The sequence below is a fragment of the Micropterus dolomieu genome, linkage group LG10, assembly GCF_021292245.1.
Source record: "Micropterus dolomieu isolate WLL.071019.BEF.003 ecotype Adirondacks linkage group LG10, ASM2129224v1, whole genome shotgun sequence".
NCBI classification, from domain to species: Eukaryota; Metazoa; Chordata; class Actinopteri; order Centrarchiformes; family Centrarchidae; genus Micropterus; species Micropterus dolomieu.
The window spans coordinates 14,975,191-14,991,480 of NC_060159.1; the positions used below are offsets into that span (position 1 = coordinate 14,975,191).

General features: G+C 40.5%; 1 protein-coding gene across 4 annotated transcripts in view; it reads left to right on the forward strand.

The window, feature by feature from the left end:
- Positions 1-377: 377 nt before the first annotated feature.
- Positions 378-16,290, forward strand: part of nhsl1b (NHS-like 1b) — a 64,587-nt gene continuing 48,674 nt past the window's right edge. For all 4 annotated transcript variants that reach the window (XM_046061270.1, XM_046061271.1, XM_046061269.1 and 1 more), the window contains exon 1: positions 378-901. In XM_046061270.1, the coding sequence (XP_045917226.1) occupies positions 586-901 (316 nt within the window). In that variant the 5' untranslated portion in view covers positions 378-585. The remainder of the gene's footprint in view (positions 902-16,290) is intronic.

Genomic DNA, 16,290 nt, shown 5'->3' on the forward strand with positions numbered 1-16,290 from the left:
TTTCCCTAATTGTAAGGATTGATACAGTGAGTTAAGTTGAATAGTTTCTCTAAGACACAGGCCATCATAAAGCATGAATAAAATAGTGACTTTAGCCTCACACTGTTAATTCTTCTAAACTTCTCAGTTTGTTGGCGGCTTCAGTCGCTCCGGTCCCGTTGGGAAAGATCCCGGTCCGGGTCTTCCGTCAGACCGCTCCACTGACTTCGAAGAGATGCAGGTAAACTGTCCTCTGTGTGTGTGGCTCCGGTTCCAGTTGCTACAGGTGGTTGTAGTATTTTCCGGGTTTTTACTTGTACTTTTCCCTACTTTTTCCTCGTGTGTTTTTTTTCTTTTCTCTCCAGTAGCTTGCACTGTGTCTGGTTGAATTTGAATAGGCTTTGGGAGGCAACGTTTCCAGTGAGTGTACAGCAGCACAAAGTCTCATGCTTTGAAAAACAAAAATATGGCGGGATTGAAGGAGTATACGGCCTCGCAAATAACAGCAGCCACGGGAAGGCATTGCGTCTTGGACTTGTTTTAACGCCGTGAGGTTTTTGCGTGAACAGTTTTCGGTCCCGCTGGAGTTATTGGTATGAAATAAATATGCCTTTTCATCAGAGGAGCATCGAGCCGCAGCGTGTTAGTCGGTTATCGAGGGATGGCTCTATACCGGGGGAAGAAACCGGGAGACGCAAACTGCGAAGACCCGTTTTGTTCTCCTCACTGGACGAGGTCGGCTGTCATACATTGACCAACATAATTCACCAACTTTCCGATCTTTCTCGACATGCCAGCGACATCTTCCTGGGCATCGAGATGGAGGCAGGGATGGTGTTCAGGAGGTCCTGCAGGATTCAGGGGCGGCTGCAAAGTCTGCAGGGTGAAATCTGCAAGTTTGATCCCAAGAAAATCAAAATCCGTAAGTTTGCAGCGACTTGTTAGTCTGCAGTGTGGGAGCTAGTGTAACGTTATATCTCTACATTTTAGCTTATTCTTTCTCGACCCACAGCAATACTGTAGTAATATTGTAGTAAAACCAGAGGTGTCACTATCAACTTCTAATTGAGACCCACAGTCGTGTACGTTAAAGATATGGCACCATGGCACTAGTGTTCTGTGATTTTTCACCACAAAGACAAAAATATGCTCAAATATATAATCAAGTTTACATTCCAGTGTCTCTCTTTTGGATTTGTGCTGCTCTGTCATAATTACATAGTCATTGGTGTGGAGAGATGCTGGTCACATTTTGTCCATTGAAAGAACCGGGGAGGAGGAGTGACTGGTGTCTTCTGACACATGGCTTTGTAGGTCTTGATTTGGACTTATGTTAATAGTGGTATTAAGTCCTATGAGTAATGATGGATTTCCTCTCACCATCTGTGTTCAGTTGTGTCAAAGGACACATAGATCACAGGAGGCCTTACAAACCAATGCCCCCCACCCCCCATTTCATCTCGCTGTTTTATACATGTAAACAAAGTTGGTCAACCCAAAGATAAATAGGAAATCAATTTCCTTTGCTGCAGCCTGCTCTGACTTTTGTTGTGTTGTGATTTGTTTTGCTGCCCTTGGAAAGCTTCCTCCTGTAGTCTCACGCACAGCGGTTACATATTAATTCAGACTTTGACTCATACTATGGCAACTGTACCAGCTACGTAAAGACTGTGAGATAGTTTTGTCTGCTCTGATACAGACCTGAAGTAGAGTCTATGAGTGAGTACAGATCTGCTATTTTATACCACTTCTTCCTATTTAACTGGTTGTATGTGGTACTAAAGGCGGCTGTGGCTCAGGAGCTAAAGCGGCTCCTCTTGTCCATACGTTGAAATGTGGAAGCAAGACACTGAACTCTAATTTGCTCCTGATGGACAGGCCAGTGCCTTGCATGACAGCTTCGTAGCCATCGGTGTGTGTGCCTGTGTGTCAATGGGTTAATGAGAGGCCAACTGTAAAGCACTTTGTCCGTTTTTTCAGAAAAGCGCTTTATACCAGTACGTGCAGTCCATTTACTGTTTATAAACAGAGAAGTTAAGTGGTCATGTTTTCAATTGATTTCCTTCTTTGTTTATCTAATATGAAGTCAAATATGTTGCAGAGTATTCAGAAGACGAGCACAAATGCCTCTGAACATTTAAAGTTGTGAGTCATTAGCTTTTGTTTCCTTTTTGTTGTCCTTCCTATCTATTCATCCTGTCTTTGGTCTCACTGTGACTCATTGTCTCTCTCGCTGTCTCATACATACAGGCTCCAGGGAAATGATAAGCCGAGCAGATAGTTCCCAGACACAAGTGAATGTGATGTATGATGAGCAATGGATTGAACACGTGCGCACACATGCATATACATACTAATATACATACTAATACTCCGTCAAGCCGTGTTTAGGGGGTACCTGCTGCATGACAGCTACCAGACATTTAACTAATCTTCTGTGTTATCATGTGGCATGACTCGACTGCTCCCATTATCTGTACCTGTTGAAGTTTTGATGCAGTCCTAGGTGGGGCTGGGTGTTTCTTTTTTAAAGACTAGTCCCATATAATCCATTCACTCAGTCATTCTATGGAGGTGTGAGAGAATAGACTGGAATGCAGTGTCATACTTAGCCATCTGTAGTTGCCAGCTCCCACGTAGCCCCAAGGCCATACGTGGGGTGTACAGAAGCACTGACTTCAGATTCATGACTCTAACTCTATAACTCTTTCCACACAAACAAACACGTCTTTTAAAAGACCTCCAGCATTACTCCAGGAAGAGAGTAATGGATTTGAATAAGGCATGATAGATAACAGCTGGTGGAGTTGTTTTGAATGAGTGTTTGCATGAAGATTCATGTGTAATGCTGAGACAGAGCACCCACAGACGTGTAATAATATTTTGCCGCCTCAAACTTTGGCCACGTTCAGAGTTCACGTACAGGCCGAAGTGACCCAAATCTGATTTAATCATATGCAACTCAGACCAGTGTGAACAGCCCAAGTCACATGGAATCTGATCTTTTCCAGTTCGGATTTGGGCCACTGTCATAAGTGTTTCAAATCATGCCGCCTCAGTCTGGACGGTCAGATCGGAATTCATTCAATTCTGACGTCACTCTAGAGCGACCGTCATCACGATTCTGCACTAGCGGGAGCCACGGTGAACGAAAAAGCTCCACAAAAAGCCATATTTAAAAATTTGGCTCTCCTCGCCCTCGTTATCACTTGCTCAAGAATCCCCTTTCTTCTACCTGAAATAAACTTAAAATTAAAACACTGACCTTGGTGGCCTTCATGTGTTCAATAATTTGAACAGTCAATCAAGAAATTGGATTTTTAAATAGTAGCTATCCACACACCTCACTACTCATTGTAGTACTGTATGTCTACTATGAGTTTTAACTTCAAATTTGAGGAGGCATTATGATATATTGCCTTTGCAGTGTTTGACCAGGCCCAAAGGAATATATTACATAATTATATCATCTCATAGTTTGCATGTGAACGTTTAACTGTGACCGCTCCCTCTGTTGTCTTCAACTACTGTGGGTCAGGATTCCTACTCTAACCTCGGGTCAGAGATGGATCATATTACTGGTGAGGGGCAAAGAGAGGCCCCTACATGCTTGGGGACTGACATTGAGGGAAGGGCGTAGTGAGTGTGTGTAGTGTCTCGTCTTGCTGTTTGTCTGCCTGCGCAGTCAAAGTAATCGTCGGGGGTGGTTTGAACAGGGAAATGATAGGAAAATGGGATCTTCCTCTCTATGTATATTTTGATTGTCTCATGCCACTTTTAATCTATTTGTACTGAGATACCGGGGTCAGAGGTCATTATGTCCAGCCTCAGAGGGGAACACCTGACACTACAGAGTCAAGAGTTTAAACAAAGTCTAGTTTGGCTGGCTTGGGTTTCTGCTGTCGGCCAAGAAGGGTCACCTAAGCTATAGCTGGCTAATAGATCGCTACTGCCACACCCTATGTATTAATGACATTAAGATGGCCGGGGCAATGACAGGACAGGACTGTTTATAGCAGGCACTGGAAGTAAAAGCAAGAGTAGACAGTGTAGGAGTTGATGAACATACGCAGCTAAGAAGAGAAGTTTATAGTTAAAATGTCCAAATAAAACAGACAGGACTTGTAGAAAATGTAATCAAGAACTCATGCTAAAGTTAAATAGCTTTAAGGTAAGCTCTCATATACTCTGGCATTGTGTCGATACTAGTGAATTTACATTAATTTTTTGGATTTATCAGAATAATTTATGACTGCATTTATCACACCACGCATCAAAGCTGAGTCGTTACCGCAGCTGCCTGTGTTTGAATTCAGTCCGCGCCCTTTGCTGCATGTCATCCCCTCCCTCTTCCCTGCCTTTCTTGTCTCTCTTCACTCTCTCTATCAAAATGAAGCGGAAATGCCCAAAACAGTATCTTAACAAAACATAAAATCATTCATTGCAGGTCACACTGTGTGAGGTGGGTCTGAGACAGATTTGGCTCCAATCTATGCCGGACTTTACCGTATCAGTTTTGAGACATGTTAGATTGTGTAATGAATACCTGTTGAATCTTAGAGCTACAATGTAAATAGAAAAAAAATTCCCCCATGAATTTGCGTCATTCATTGATGGCACTCGGTAGTGAAAGTTTAAAAACTATGAACAAGCTTTGGCCATAGTGTTGAGTCGACACTGAGGAGAGTATTGACCCGGTCACAGCCAGGGAAAAGAGGGCAACGTGAAATTTGGATTTTGCAAAGTGAGTTTGAGAAAGATATTTTTAGCATTGCACCAGTTTTATTCAGTCATATTTTTTACACCTGGATTGTAGCAACAGTAATGTTTCTGACACTATCAGAATATTGCTGCAGCTTGTCTTTGGTTGCCAAAGAATACAATCTATGACTACTGCTTTTGATTGACAACCAAAGATTTCACCATGTGTCTCTCACCCACTGCCATGTCAAAGCTTTGACTTATAAGTGAAATGTACCCTAAACTACATGTTGAAACACTGAGTCTCCTCTGCCAAATATAGCATTCGGTTGAATAGGGAGTCCGCTATTTTAATGTTGAAAGTAGGTCGAACTAGTGAAGGTTAATTGGTGTTAGACGAGACTTAGAAGAGACCCTGTCAGATATCTTGATGCCCACTAGCTACCTGCTGCTGTGGGGCTCTGAAATAGACACACACACACACACACACAAAAAAAAGACAACCTGGATTCTACATGTTTCATCATGACCTGCTAACGGCCACACTCAATCTTCCTATACACACATACACACGCAAACTGACTGCACATTCCTCTGCACATCCTTCAGTTATTTATAGATGTCTTTGCCCAATGATCTTTCATCTGTAGCATGCTATGATGTTGAGTGAGCGTTACCATGTTCAAGAGCTTCTCAAGGATCTGTGTGTGTGCATGGGCACATACACACTTGGCTGTTGACAGACATGTTTTGTCTCAGGCTGGCAATACACTGGCCATGAGTGTTTGTGCATAAACAGTACTGCTCGGTAATGACGATAATGACATTCAAATTAAACTGCTTAAATGAGATCCAAGTTGTGTTCCTTATCACGTGACAAAGAATAACAAAGCGCAGTCATGCCTAGATAAGCTAATTGCTGTTTGTCGTTTTTTAACCACCTTCTTTTCCTGTTTGCCACACACACATACACACACCCTTTTTATCCCTCCTCAATTCCCCCTAGTCACTGTTCACTCAGGGCTGCTCCATTCATTGATGGAGAGCTGTCATTACGCAGCCAGAATCTACAAGTTCCCACAGGGCTTGTTCCAGCGAAAGGACCCCGGCCTGGTTCTAGAGGTTGACCTAGTCCCATGAGGAACAAAAGAGACGGGTCGGGGGCGGGGACAGAGAAAGAGAAAAACTGGGAAAAAGAGTGGGAAAAGGCTGTAGCATTCCAAGAAGTACAAAGTTGTTGCCACTGAACTGCATCTGACTTGGACTGTGTGAATGTGTGGGTGTGTGTGTTTATACATGCAGCCGCCCTCTCTCACGCCTCTCTGCAGACTGCCCAGGATGTAGACGCAGCCCTGGGTAGGGCTCAAAGGAGAGTTAGGGAGTGAAAGTGCAAGGGAGAGTCAGAGATGACTGATGTGAAGTGTTGTTCTTAAACCTCTTCTTGTGTATTTGGCTTTGTACACACACACACACACACACACACACACACACACACACACACACACACACACACACACAAACAAACACGCATTTCCTTCAGTGGTCTGTCAGTGTTAACATAAGATACTTGTTGATCATCATGTGTAATGTCATGACACCAGCTGCCTCTACTCTGCGCTGACATTTCCTACGCTTGATAAAAACAAAATCTCTCAGAGAGTGATTTGTGCTTGACGGTACGGACAATAAAGTTAATAAGAAAATGGCTAAATATAGATTTGTGTGTGTGCAGGGCTGACTGTGTGTAAGCTCTGGTTTGATCAGTGGTGTTAAACCTGTGTGGACTGCTAGGAAGTCAGTTAAAACCAGATCATTTTATGGTGCATACTAGTGTATTTTATCACTTATTTCATGCCAGCATTAGATCTGTCACCTAACATTTCATTATTAGTTCATTGCTCTATTTCACAACTAATTTTGCACATGGTTTTATGACTGAGCTGTAGACAGAGTGATTAGGTCTTTGGTAATTTTCTGATTTTCTGATTTCCTCTGATTTACTTATGGAAAGTGTTGGAAGTGTTACTTCACTGGTGGGGTAGCAACCAATGAAAGCACAGATGCCTTTGTTGGATCTGTACCTCCGCTTCCTAAACTTCTTGTCTACCAAAAATATCCTTGAATCGGTGGTGCATGGCTTAGACCCATACACAGTATACAGTCTCTTGTCAAGATTTAATCATGGCTGTGCACAAACACTGTCACGTGTTCACACATTCCATCCAGACGCAGTACTTGTAGGTTGGCAAGTTGGCATTTGTGGGTGCTGCAGTGTAATCCGTGGTTTAACCAGCCAGCAGAGAGATGAGCAAGATTTAATTCCCACTCTCTGATCTGCTTGGAGGAGGGTCTAGAGATGGAGCAGGACACCCCTCCATCTCCTGGACGGTTTTACATTTGTAGATGCACACATATGCTCACAAACACACACCTTTTTACTTGTTTAAAATTTACCCTTCACTAAGCCATGCCCCGAATATGCAATCTGGCCAATCACAGCGCAGTATAGGACTTACTCTAACTGAGGTCCTTACCTGACACTTGGTGCTACATTGACTCATATGCAAAGAGAGTCATTTTCTTGCATTTTCTGTCGACTTTTTCCAAGATATGCTCCAACGCCGTTCTTGGGGTACTATCATTACCCGCAGAGGTTGAAAGGAGAAGTACGATCAGTAGGCTTTAGCTTTTATCTTTATTTTTTTTTACGTCAGTGTGACTGAATATAACATTCATATGCATAATGCAAACCTTTCTGTCTGCTTATTTCTGAGATCGCTTTGTTTGTTTTTCCAAAAAAGTAGACAGTATTTCCTCAGGGTGTGTAGTTATAGTCAGTGACGGCGCCATGCTGATTCCAACAGGTCTGACAACTTGTCGGACTTAGCAACAGTAACTAAGGGGGGCGTGGCTTCGCAAAGGGTCAATTGATGACACACTTTTTCTCTTTTCTAATTTTACCCCTTCAGCTCTGTTCTCTCTCTGGCTTAACCACCAGCAAACCCCTTTTTGCAGAATTGCATACTTAAATTTAAGATTGCAGCGCTAAAGTAACCTTGACTCATTTACCAACTTTCTATATATATAACTGCCTCACTGTACATATAGATGAATGGTGCAGTCGAAGAGTTCAAGTTGAAGTCACGGTCCAGATTTTAAACAACTGTTGTTTGGAGAAAAAGTATCACCAATGGCCAGATGACCAGGTCCAACGAGAGCTAAACTGACAGCAGAGCTTAGGTGAAATCTGTTGAGAACAGATGAGCCTGTGCTCTACTTTGTTCCCCAACTTTTGACTAGGCAAATTAAAACTAACCAAATATGCCTTTGGAGAGCTTGTATATTCCGCTTTCCCATTTTCACAGTTTGTGTTGAGTGTTTATGTGAGCCTGTGCGCAGATGTGAAATGATGTTTCAGCATATTCCATTGTCAGTCACTCCCTTTTTTGCTTCAGCTTCCCTCCCTCCTTCCTGTTTTAAAGTCTCTTCCTCCCTACCCTCTCGCTTACTCCCTGTCTTATATTTCTCCCCCTTTCTCTCTTCCTGTTGTTTCATATGGCTTCCAGACCTTTCCTCTGTCATCTCTGTCCATCCTCTGCACTTTGATGTCAACCCTCACACTGCCACACTGGCCACAACAAAGACAAGATCCTTCCTCTTTCTCTCGCTTTTTGTCTCTCTTATAATCTGTTTTTGTCTCGCTCTGTACATTTCTCTTTTCTGTTTCTTTATTTCAACCTTTTAGTCTTCCTCCACGTTTGTATTTTGTTTTATCATGTTCTTTTTCAATGAGTTTCATATTAATGATGGTCAGATAGGGCTTTCACCTAAAGAACTTGGAACAGTTATGTATTAAGGTGCTCTGAGGATTCACAGTAGCCCAGTTTCCGTGAAATTTAGGAAGAGTATGTGCCAGCCTACAAATATCTGCTCAGAGCCACACAGTTGTCTGAATTACAGTAAAGTTGTGATGGGGTGAGAAGGGCACCTGTAGTCTGCAACTGCTTACAGATAAATTAGTGTATTATAAGAAACAGAAAGACGATGCAATATATCAAGGGATTCACCATGTACTGTGGCAGCCGGATCATATTGGAGGTGGTTAATATTAACTGTAGGAGTTTGTTTCCACACTTGTTGAATATGCGTCTGCCATAATTCATTTCAAGGTGTGGAATGATCAGAGCAGCATTCTGATCATTTGGTCCATTTTGTGTTTAAATCTATCGCCTAATGATTATCAGCTGATTAATGATGATCTTTCCAAAATTTCTGAAAGATGTTCACATAGCAGCATCTTTTAAAGCCAGTTTGAGATGGACTGTGTAATTTAAGTCACGCTATCATTGAGATACGCAAGTGTTTCCCAGCTGTTTTCAAGCAGCTTTGGTATGTGATTTCTACAATAGAGACTATTCTTCTTTTGTCAGCCATCTGAAGCACTGAACTTACCTCCTCCTCAAAACTCATTTTTATAAACGTATAAACCTGCATCTTTAGATTTAGCTTTCCTCCTCAAGCCTTGTTACTGCGTGTTCAGTCTTTTCGTGACAGTTATCCACTGAACCTACAATGCAGTGGCAGCTACTGTATAGAAGCCATTGATATACTTTTTCACACAAAGCAACATCTTGGGAAAAACCCATGTTTGCAGTTGTTATAAATGGATTCAGCAAAGGGTGTCATGAGGGTACAACAGGGATGGTTATACTGACTACTACAGCACAACTGTACTATAGTAAACATGTTTCATCACTTTTCATAAGGTGACAGAATAAACACAAATACATCCTGTCTAATATAACTGTTTAGCAGTGGATATGGGAGGCAGACAGAGTACACATCCATACAGTACATAATGATATACTGCAGCAGGTGGGAGCTCATCTTACAGGAACAGAAAGGCTATTGTTATCCTGCATCTGCACTTTACTGCACTCAAGGCCTGTAAACACACTGTACACACAGACATACACTCTGACTCTGTGATCGCCTCAGGAAAAATAAACAGGGATTTTCTGCCACATCTGTCACTTGTGCCACTTAACCAACACACGCATGGAAACACAGAGACGCACACAGATGCAGTGAGTGGTGCGTCCTGTTGCCATCCTCATGATTCACATTAGAAGCTGTACACATGTAGTGGGTTTCATCCCAGCGGGTAGCACATCATACTTGAAATATCAGTATAGATCTGCAGAATATAGACCACAGCGAGTCAGGGCTTTCTGCAGATCTGTTGTGAAGGCTAAATAAAACAAGCGACAGTTGAATTTGTCATCAAACTGATTATTTGCACTTAAAAATGTTGGGGTGGGGCTGCGGCTATATTTGTATTGGCAAATAATTCCTTAGAAACAGCTGTTCGTTGGCTCTTTTCAGGTATATTTTTAGTCTTGTAAACATTGGCAACATTAGACAACTTGGATTTTGTCAGCTGTATAAACAAGCTGAGTAACAAGGTCTCTCTTAGGCAAGCAGACACAATGTTTTAATATTGGAGGGACATCATAGAAGTAGTTTATTCTATCATGTGCATTGTGCAACTTACAACTGCCAGTTGATTTCCTCTTTGGTTGCTTGTAATATTGGCAGTCTAGCAATAAACGTTTAGATCTTCCCAGTTCCTTGATGAAAAAGTCTCAGATTGGAGTCAGTATTATGTCTCCGTTTTGTGAGAGTTGTGTTTATTATTGCCCATGGGAGTCTTTAAAGACAGAATGGTCACTTTGTGGTTTGGAGATTACCACCATCACAGAACCAATGCTCTTTAAATTTCAGTGTGGCTTATAAGATTCTTTACTTTAGCAGTCAATCCAATAATTGGTGGGATAGTGTTGTGAGACATTATTATTTACTATTTAAGGGCAAAATTGTAAAGTTTTGGTGAATTTTGAATAAATAAATTCATAAACCTTTATTTCCTGTCTTGGTCACTCTCCGCCCTGTCCTCGGTGTATTTGTGTCAGAGAATGGCACAAACACACCACGACACAATCTGTTGTCCTCAGTTCCTGCCAACGGTCAAAGGGTCCATTGTCAACTTGTTGACCTAGGTTATTATATATACTGGTTATACATACCCCACCCCTACTGCATAACTCCCATGCAGATATACAATACACATGCAGGCAAACGGTATACAGTATTTGGTTTTTGTTACTTCCATTTTGTCTGGTCCAACATTTTCACAATTGGAGGAAAAAAGTTTGCTGAGCTGGACTCACTACAGTGTGCTACATTATGTGAAAAGGCGTTTAGTAGAACATGTGAACATCCTCTCACTCAATCAAGCCTTGATCTTTTGGAGACTGTACTGGTTAGTACTGATGGAGTTGGCACATTTTAATTGCCTTTGGCCTCTAAACTAAAGTGAATTTGCAATAAGTGAATAAAATAGTGAAATAAAAATGTGCAGGGTTGTCTGTTGGATACATACTGTACTGTATCTGCTCCCATTTTCTGGTGAGAGGCAGTTACATATTTCTTTGTGCATTTAAAGCAGCAATCTTAGGATATTTGTATGGGACCTAAAGGCCTTGACTCTGTCTAGTTTAAAATGAATAGTTTGGACAGAGGCAGAGTAGGGCGGGTCTTTTTTCAAGTCTGCTACAACTGAACACGTAGTTACTGCTGAACTGCCGAATGAACTGTCCGTTGGTTGGAAACTAAGTCTGATGTAAGAGATAATAAGCTAGCTTAAAATATTCTGTCCTGTCAAATACAGTAATGTTGCCAATTTTATAATTTAGCCCACAGTTAAAGGTTCAGTGTGTAAGCTCCTAGTGACATCTAGAACCCCCCCCTCCCCTACCCAAGCAAGCAGTATAGCTACGGTGCCTGAGACAGGACAAAGATGTCATCTATGAGATAGTTTACTCTTGCATCCTTTGCACTCTGATCACTGCACTATTTGTCAATATGTCTATATTGTTTTGTTCATAGTGTGTATGTTAGTGTTGTCTATACTGTAGTTTGTGTCTGATTTTATTTTATTATTATTTTATTATTGTATTATGGTATTTTTGTACAAGTAAGCACGTCGTGAGCAATATATAATCCTAAGTCGAATTCCTGGTATGTGTACACATACCTGGCAATAAAGCGGATTCTGATTCTGATTCTGAAAAGAGATTGCCAGTCGAGAAATGAGGTTTCTTTTAGGTATATTAAGACATTATGTAAAACCATATATTTTTTTGGAATATTATTGTTACTTTTTCATTAATAAACAACAACCACATGAAGAAATGAAGTGCTACATGATGTCTCATACTCCTAATACATTATTTTACATCTTGGGAGCGTTGGCTCATCTGGACTTAACATACCAAAGTAAATGAAGAAATTCTCAAACTATCACATCTAGTGCATCAAGTATGACCACTGACATATAACAGGACAATGTAAGCCTCACTGTTTCTGCATCACAGTCCATTATAAACCACATAATACATGAAGTTTACAAAGTCAGGTGAGGATCAAGGCTCCTCTGGCTTTGCTTAATTAGATAAGTAATCTGCAAATATTACCAAAATGTCTTTTTAAATTTTTTGAAATACAACAGAAACACAAAGTAGTACTGACAGCCATAATTTCAGCTTGTGGTTTTAATGGGCATTTAGCATGTGAAAGTAAAAATTACATATTTGTGTGCACAGTGGGAAGCAATATCCAATAAGTTTTTTTATTGGATACTACTACTAGAGACTGTATATTATTAATATTTTTATTATTCCCTCTGCTTCTTCTTTCTACATATTCAATGTTGTGAGGGTCGTCTACATTACCGGAATTACACAAGCAGAAGAACGCCGTGATGACGAAACGCGCTCTGTAGCGCTGTTTGTTCGTTGGCGGCTACGGTAGAAACATGACCACAAAATACAGCAACCTCCACAGCAGGGGGTGCCCGTGGTTATGTAGATATAAATGTCTCATTCTAAGGTAATAAAAACATAATGGTTCATTATGTAAGGTCTTTATACACCACTGAAAACATAGTTATGGATCTTATATTGCATTGCTGTCAATAAAGCCTCAGAAATATTACACACTGAACCTTTAATAACCAATAATGTTAGCTAAACTAATTGTTCATTTATGGAGACCAGTGGCAGCACAGTAGGCTACATGTAAGGTAGGCTAACGTCAACACAATAAAACGGGTTGGCACCGGTGTTGTTTACACTGCGGACGCTATGGACATGTCCCCATCACTTTTTGAAAACATTTATTGTATGTTCTCAGTAGCTTGCAACCAGAAATGTTAAAAAAGGAAAAGACTTTCAGAAAGGTTAATTAGCACTTATTTATTTATTTAATTTAAGCTAAAAAAAAAATCTACCTGCTGATTATAAAATGACCCTAAAGTGCGCACCAGTCAGTAACTTTAACAGCTTGTTGACATAGTTTCTTTTTGGCTGAGTTTTTCATTCTCCTATATTTTTAGATTTTTTTAGACCTACCACCTGAATATTGTGTTTCCCTTTTACGTAAATAAAATCTTTGCCACCACAAATTAATGCCGGAAAGGAAGAAATTGGTGCAGAAAATTTCACCAGAATGCAGGAAATTAAGTGTTTAATGCTGAAAATTTTCTGAGGGAGCTCTCCCAGACTCATTTATTTCAGCATTGATGATTTCTATAAAGTAGTGTTAAATTAATGACAAATCTTATTCTCGTGACACCATTGTTGTGTATAATTTTGCGTATCCTTCTCACCTTTTTCACCCTTGACCAATTTGCAGGGATTTATGGTCTATGGCAGTGATGTTTCTTCCCTCTCTCTCTCCCTCCCTCCCTCGCACACACACTGTCTTTTGCTGTTACTCTTGATACAGTTTAGTGCAGTACAACTTTTTTTAAATTTTCATGAGATGAAGTGACATCACAAAGACATTAGAGCATGTAAAATTATCTAATTTCCAAAACTTTAAATTAAAGTCTCTTCCCTTTCTGGCCGTGTGTTTGGTTTGGACATCTTAGCCTGCAGCTGTACTCTGACACAGTTTGAACAAATACAGAACATGTTTTTGAGACACACCCATACAGAGCGTTTTAGTGAGTCCATTTATTTACTGTGCTAATTTGTATATTAATTACTCAAAACAAATAGGCCATAATGTGATGCTTTGTCTTCTTCCTCCCTAGCCCGAAGCACATCCTTGGCTCGTCATCCATCTTTCTCTGCTTCCCTAGAACACTGCATGGCGTGTCCCCTATGTCTGTGTCTGAGAAAGCGTCTGTTACTGTGAAGTATGACATACTGTCCACAGGAATCCCCTTTGACTCCTGAATCTTCCTCTGTAACAGCTTAATCTGTCTGCCTCATCCACAGAGACCTCATTGTGTGCGTTTGTGTGTATGTGCGCGTACACGTGTGCACTTACGCTTACTTGTCCCCCTTAAAGCTCCCATCTGTCAGTATTTCCCGTGATACACAAACTACTGTGCCTCAAGTAGCATTTAATACGGTCTCTTCCTGTCTGTGTCTGAGCTGTAGTGTTGTGTGATGTCTGCATATCTTTGGCCCAAGATCTTCTGTCTTGTTGGTCAGCCCACATGAGAAAATGCGTGTCCTCTTAAATCATCTCCTTTCGTTGTCCTTTATTTACCTTTTGCACCACGCAGAACACATATGTACAGTGACACAAACACACACTGTGCTGCAAGTGCTGCAAAGGTAAAGTGAGTGCTTTGATGCAGTCTATTAAAACATGAAGGTTGTCTGAAGGAATAAAGAGGTTCGGGGACTGGTTCCAGCATGTGTAGACACACATCCACAATCAAACAGAACAGTTACTTGGATAAACACAAACGCTAATGTCAGTAGCCTTGAGGCGGAACTGTAGGATCATAATTATGCTGTTCACTACATATAATATGTTGATGCAAAAGTCATTACAAAAATAACACTTGGGGTTACTAGACAGTTTCGCTCTCATGTCAATGTGTTCCTCTTACAGTGAAAATGATGACTTATTGTGCATATTTCACCATATTTAACTAAATTAAAATTGTAGCCTCTGCATAACTAATAATAGTATTTTGCCTTATGGAAATCAAGGACATTTTGTTTGCATTAAACACAGGTCACAGTAAGAAACTGACAATTAGCTTTTTTTCCAAATAAAATGGCACTTATTGATAATAAAACAGATACAGTGTTCATAGGACAGTAACAAAAAATGCAGTAATATAAATGTAACACAAATAATGGTCATGGTTATTCATTGTAATTGCAATATGTGGCAATGTAAGGAAAAAAAGACTGCCACTGTCAGCGGCTTTAGTCTAGCACTTCCTCTCTCTCTCACTGTCTTTAGCTGTGTTAGTTCAATACAACTTTTAAAAAATGTTCATAACATGATGTGACATCACAAAGACATTAGAGCATATTGACATATGTTAAATTGTAAATTTGTTAGGATAGAATTCTGTTCTTGTAAGGAAAATCATGTCAGCCATTTTTACTTAGGGACGGATATCAACCTCCTATACAATACTGTCTCAATATGTTTATATCATGATAAAGGTACATATGTGCCATGCTGTGTACAAGCTAGTCATCTGAGATGCAGTATCTGTGTGTCTGAAGGAGGAAACAAGCCTCTAACTGTTCCATAACAAGTGATTTAATGTGATGAAACAAACATACAGACATTGTTGACTTGGCATGTTTAATGTGCAGATGTGTTGCCGTCCATATGTTACAGCTATAAACTCAACTTCCACAATTCAGAACAGCTGTTCAAGTAAAAGTGACTCAAGAAAAAGAGACACTGCTTCAGCACTGCCAACGAATATGTCGCAATGTTGATTTATTAATAACATATTGCAAGAGGGATCGTCAGGATTAAATTGATAATTATAATTTTAATTATAACATTTTTTTGTTCCACCCTTCGTGCGGATCAGCTATTGAATAGTGTTCAGTAAATATTCGCCTAACACACACACAAGCTGTATTCCTACACATGTGTATGTTAGAGTGTTCTTCTAAACATCCAGCTGTTTTGTGGTATAGATGTGTGTGTGTGTGTGTGTGTGTGTGTGTGTGTGTTCAAAATAACAAGTGAGTGCATTTAGAGAGGCCCTCCCATGCCACACAGTTAGAGGGGATTTTCAGAGTTGGTGATGGGGATTATGAATAGGAATATAATTTCATAATTTCGGCTACAGAAGGGTTAATCTGCTTAAGCCCTGCTTAAGTTTGCACGCCCATTCCTGTTACTGCCTAGCAGTGGAGGCAACAGGAGAATGTACGATGGGAAACAACCTGTGTGTGTGTTTGTACATGTGTCTTACCTGATAGTTTAAATGTAAGATGGGTGGGGAGACATGTAATTATGGATACCAGTAATTACTTGTTGCTTGCTTGTTGTATAATATCAAAATGTTTTTTTTATTTTAATCCAAGTCCCAATGAAGTGCTGTGAGTGCTGCTCAAATATTATGGCCACATTGCAGTTTAGCTGCTGTTGTTATTGGCTTGACTTTTCTTCTGTCCCAGATGTTGAGGTTTGTTCTGGTCTGCGGATTTTCAGGTTTTTTACATATAAACCTGCCTTTTTCCTGCCCAAAAATGTTACCAAGACAAAGGC